The sequence below is a fragment of the Scomber scombrus genome, chromosome 18 (assembly GCF_963691925.1).
Source record: "Scomber scombrus chromosome 18, fScoSco1.1, whole genome shotgun sequence".
NCBI lineage: Eukaryota > Metazoa > Chordata > Actinopteri > Scombriformes > Scombridae > Scomber > Scomber scombrus.
Window position 1 is genome coordinate 24,637,515 of NC_084987.1, and position 5,674 is coordinate 24,643,188.

The 5,674-nt window shown below is 38.1% G+C and overlaps 1 protein-coding gene across 1 annotated transcript; it reads left to right on the forward strand.

Annotated features, from left to right (window-relative positions):
• Positions 1-599: 599 nt before the first annotated feature.
• Positions 600-5,259, forward strand: pyya (peptide YYa). Its single transcript, XM_062439119.1, has 3 exons — positions 600-787; positions 5,049-5,129; positions 5,235-5,259. The coding sequence occupies exons 1-3, from the start codon at positions 600-602 to the stop codon at positions 5,257-5,259; spliced, it is 294 nt and encodes a 97-aa protein (XP_062295103.1).
• The last annotated feature ends 415 nt before the right edge of the window (positions 5,260-5,674 follow it).

Below are 5,674 nucleotides of genomic sequence, written 5' to 3' on the forward strand. Positions count from 1 at the left end.
AGCATATCAAATATTATTGACACATCATACACATGCTATTATAAATGATGTCCATTTCATACCAACCATCAAATCCTCAGCCTCCCTGATAATGTGTGAAATTAGTTTCCTCCTCTCAAGTCAATCCATTTTCTTCATCTTTCCCAGGAACTAAGCAACACTCAGCCAGGGGAGTCTGACAATAAGTCAATACACAGCCTAAAGCTTTCTTTTTCCTTAAATGATATACAATACATTGACATGTTTCACTGCTTCATGATTCCTTAATAAACCCTCATGCCTCCATCATTCTCTTCTTCTTCTTCTTTTTCAACCTTTTAAGATCATGGGTTAATCCAATCAAAACATATGTGATATGAGGCAATATTTCCATTTACGTATTGATTTTCCAACTTGTAATCCTGCTCCTAATTTTGACCGATGATAAAGTAGAAAATAAGACAGTTCAGTGACCATGATTAACCACCAAGAGACATATAATCACTTAATAAAGACCGTTAATTTAAAGTATTTCAAATCTTCTTAATTGAGTTAGGTGTTCATTTGAAACGCCACCCCCAGCATCTATAACTCCTCACTTTTTGTTCTCTCTGTTCCAGATGGCCGTGATGATGAAGCCATGGACAGTGCTGTTGGCCGTTGTGCTGTGTATGCTGGTGTGTCTGGGAATGCTGGCAGACGCCTACCCCCCCAAACCTGAGAACCCCGGTGAAGACGCCCCACCCGAAGAGCTGGCCAAGTATTACACCGCCCTGAGACACTACATCAATCTGATCACCAGGCAGAGGTATGTTTTGTTCAGTCTTGTATTTCTGTATTTTTGAAAGCTAAATAACCCCATACAACCTTCTAATGAGGAAACTGTGAATGCCTTGAAAAGCATGTAGCGTTCAGGTTCAGGTTTAAGACTAGGATTAATGTTAGATTAGAGACTGCATGAACATTATTGGCATGGAGAATTGGGGGGAAGTTTAAATGTATCTTTTTAATGAAGTAAGACCCTCCCCAGAGTTACTTATTATATATCTAGACTCTCACCTCGATTTAGAAACAAATACCAAATTTAAGATATCAACGCCTAAATTGAATTACAACTTTCACAATAGCCACCAATGCACATTATACAATGAAATGTCACATTCAAAAATGACAAAATATTCCAGCCACATTTCATTTTTATATAAAGGCCTATGAAATAAAGGGTTATTACTGCCTCCTGATTAAACTGGGTATTTTAATAACCCATGGTAATCTTTTTTTTTACCATATTAAATCTTGCAAGGAAAGACAAGAGCAAAATATATTATATGGACTCACAAAAATAAAAGGACCTTCCATGCCCCCAGTAAGAAGTAAGATTATTCTCCCTTTAGTAAAACAGTGATAATGCAATCCCCCTTTTATTACTTGCCCTCCAATCCTAATCATTTTCATATAGTTCCTAAATTTGTATGGTTACGGATCAGTAATCAACATAGTGAGTTGAGATAGAAGAAGATAATTCAGTGACTAGACTGCGATGTTCAGCTATTTCTCTTCTGTGTAATGGACCACATGGATCCCCAAAAACCTATCCTTTTTTTGTCGTCTTCCCATTTTTTCCTTTATTCCAAATTTCTTTCTTTTTGTTTGTTGTATGAGTTTACTCATAACTCAGCCCAGAGCTCTATATGTCTATGTGTGATGCACTCCCGCACTTATCCAACCCACCTCAACCTTTCGCCCACGCACACAATGGCAGCTCAGCATATTAGATTACTGGCCACTTTCCAAAACCTCCAGGCCTCCAAATCAACGGGTCCAGAGCAATAAAAGTGGTACAGATGGACCCAAGAAAGAATCTCAAATTCAGTTAGTGGGGCCTGAGCTAAGGCCTGCTACGCTTAGGTATAAAAGTCACTGGTATGGAATTGGCAGCAGTAAGGCTGATAGGCAAAGGGAAGCATGGCTCATGAGCTATCTGCTGATATTCATGAAAGTCAAATAGGTCATTGATATTTAGATACTTGGTTTAAAGGGGACTCCTGGTGCCATAAAAAGTCAATACATCTTTTTACACTTCACTGGAGAGTTGCAGATGAAGACCAATGTAATAAAGATAACTAGTAAATGTATAAAGGTTTGGCTATATCTAATAAAATGCTGGAGAATGTGATGGCAGTCAGCTTTAGGCAGTGCACTCCAGATATAATTGATGGATGTGGGCAGTCTAGTGCCTTTAGTGCATAATTATATATGACAGTTCATAGCATTGTTTATACTGGAGTCTATTAAAGACATGGAAATCAGGACTGTAGCTATCATTGAAGTCGTGACCACTGTATCGTTTAAACAACTTTGAGGGGAGTTGGGATTCTATAACGCACTGTATTTGTTCACCAGGATTCTTTCTATGTGCTTTCAGTGATTACACATGAAAAGATTCAGCTTTGAGCAACACTACAACTGCTTTATGCAAACATTTAGAATTTTAAGACCAGTACATACTGTCGTATCCGGCAATGTTCAATATAAGCGAGCATACTTACATTTCCGTTAACAAATTTAGCCTTTTCTCATTCCCTAATAATTCAACCCTTACATCCTGTTCATATTCTACACCCTCACAGTAACCCAGTCTAAGAATCCCCCCATAAAAAGTGTCTATACCTAATTTTAAAACACAGATCTGTTAAGACAGCATCAAGAGAGCAGAGAGAGTGTATTTTTTAGGTTTTACAACAAAGAACGCCTACAATCAAACAATATCATGTCCTATTTTACCTAAAACATGAAAATATAACAATATCAATAATGATGGAAATGTATTTTATGTAAAGTGAAAATAACAAGAACTTTATGGAAGTGTGGGGTTTATTGTATAACCATTAGAGCCATCAGTCTTCACTGCTACATCATAAAAATAAATCCTTATGAAAACTTGTGTAGCACCTATACAAAGGTATGAAATTTTAAAATATTTTCATTTTTTGTGCATTTTGGGCCACAGTTATCATTTCAGGGTAAAAAACATTTGGGGTGTTTTTACAGCTGTCAAATGTCAAAACCGGTCACATTTGACCTGAACAGTATATAAGGGTTAAACTATGTAATCTGTTACGAAGTATTGACAAAATAGAGGCGAGAAGTTTTAACGCACTTATTTTAGGAAGAGTTTAATTTAGTTTAGCCCTGGTTTTTGTAGAAGTTATGCCTCCTAAACACTGTATCATCCGCTGTATTAGTGTATATTGATGCTTCCGATATTTAATATCGTACATTCATACTAATGTGCTAGTCTCTTCTTGTGTTTGGCAAAAAAAAAAGCAAATACATTCTTGGCACATTGATTATGAACAATCACAACTTGACAAATGGGTCAAAAATCATTTTACTTGTTGGGGAGAGGCACAGATGGAGCCTACATTTCTAAAAGCTGTGATGAAGATGTCTACATTTCAGGTCAAGTAAGGCAAACAAGTTAAAACAAGTTAAAAAAAAAAAGAATCAAAGAAATTTGATCAGATGGAGAAATAAATGCAAAAATGCAGAGATGGAGAGATAGTAAAAGATAAGAAAATAAAGAGCAGGACCAACCAGGGAGACTCATGGAGACATATGGGTGGAGATGGGCCATTATCAGATGGGAAAGCATTTTACATCCTGATGTGTCGCATTGTGTGACAGCTGAGACTGAGCCTTTCAGCTGTTTGATTGCTTTCCTACAGGGCAAGACACACACACACGCACACACATACACACGCACACACACACATACACACACACACACACACACACACACACACACGCACTTAAGTGAAACGAAGCATAAGATTGGGTGCCGGAGTCTTAGAGTGAGGTGGAACAGGTGGTTGATGGGGAAAGAGAGGAACTGTGTGTGTGGGTAGCGCTGCAGGAGTTATGCTGAATAGCGCTGTTTCACCTACACACACACACATACACACACACACACAAATACACCCAAACACAGATGCATATTACCAAGTAAACTTTCTGTTAAACGGTTCTGTGATTTTACATTTGCGGCTCTCTTGGACCACTGGTTTCCTTATCAAGAGAATGATAAGACTCATCCAGACTAGGAAATGACAATGTGTATACACACACATTAAAATAGATGCACAGTCTGAATCTGGCTGTGAAATTGAACCATTAGGAACAAAGAAGGGGAACAAGTTGTCTAATATGTTGGAAAGGCAGACAGACAGAGCTAAGAGGACCCAAACAATGGACCGACAAGAAGGGCAAAAAGACATTTATAAGATATCCTCTGTGCTTTCACATTTGAAGCCACAACAACCACCAAAACCAAAGATTTAAGGAAGCAATCTGCGTCCTTTTCAAGACAAGATGTAACATATAATGAGGTAATGAAGTAGTCTTGATTTAGACAGTGCTGCTTTCATATGCGCTAACCAAAGAACCAAAGATTTGTTTAAAGAGGAACTGAGTTGATGTTACACATAAAGGTCAGTTTATTAGTCATGGTTAGTGTTACTCAGACTGTGAAAACAGTTTCTTAATGTCCTCTGTGTGAAGAGCTGCCAAGTCTGAGATAATAACCCTGATGAGGTCATCAAAGTTGTCTTGGGTCTAGCATGGAGACTACAAATTAGTCCTGTCACTAATTGGGGGCTTTGGAGCTTTGGACACATGAGGGGCATTAATAGACAGAAAGGCAAAAATGTAATGCTATTGCTTGCATTGTGGGAAATGTAGGATCTTGGTGGTTTTGGAGCTTGACCCATGCTTGGGATTAAAGTTGATATATCTCAACCTCTGCTTTGTCACTTTGGACTATTCTTTTTCTAAATTATATATACAATATTATACAACAAATGGCTCGAATGAATCCAGACATAGTTTTGGCATTCTGATGAGCAAAAAATGGAATTTTGTGTTTAGTGCTAATTAGCAATGGTTGTAGACTTTTAGCAAATGTGAATTGTTAATGAGGGAATTGTGTTTGGATGTTTTTAATTTCTAACTGAGGTTGAGACAGGATGTAAGACGTATTTCTAAAACTCCTCTCTTCATCTTTCTTGCAGGTATGGAAAGCGTTCAGCTCAGGAGGATGTGGTTGCAGAGCTGCTGTTTGGTGGCGACAGCAACAGAGATCAGAGATCAAGGTAAAGACCCTGATAGACATAAGCTGAACGAGTCATGTGACCTGCACAAACACATAAGAATGATTTGACAAGTCGTTTTACATTCTTGTTTGTATCTTCCCACAGATATGAAGACTCCTACATGTGGTGACTCCACCACCTCTCTCCCTCCTCATCGGGCATTCCCTCTGAGTGTGTCCCACAATGCACCTAGAGGGGCCGACATGTGCCTATCACTTCTGATCCCCGAACCTAAACCCAACTGATGACCATCACTGACTGGAACACAAGCTCCCTCTGTCTCTCTTGTCACTGTGTCACATCTCTCTCATGACAACAAAATTGTACATAATTTATTATTGAAATAAAGATATATATAAGATCAGAGCTACTAATCAGAAGGTGGAACTGTCTGTATGTGTGTATGTATGAGCATCTACTGTCCAACACTGTTTAGAGGAGTAGGAAATTCTTGTTTTACTGTTGCTTATGTAAAAAGTAACATCAGAATAAATGAATACAAACATTTCTGTGTGAATAACATTTGTTGAAAAGTTTAGAATAGT

Bases quoted from the DNA above. Each gene is read 5' to 3' on its own strand.
- pyya (XM_062439119.1), top strand. From the start codon at position 600: ATGGCCGTGATGATGAAGCCATGGACAGTGCTGTTGGCCGTTGTGCTG. The intron at 788-5,048 runs GTATGTTTTGTT...TCTTTCTTGCAG, and splicing joins AATCTGATCACCAGGCAGAG to GTATGGAAAGCGTTCAGCTC. The intron at 5,130-5,234 runs GTAAAGACCCTG...ATCTTCCCACAG, and splicing joins AACAGAGATCAGAGATCAAG to ATATGAAGACTCCTACATGT.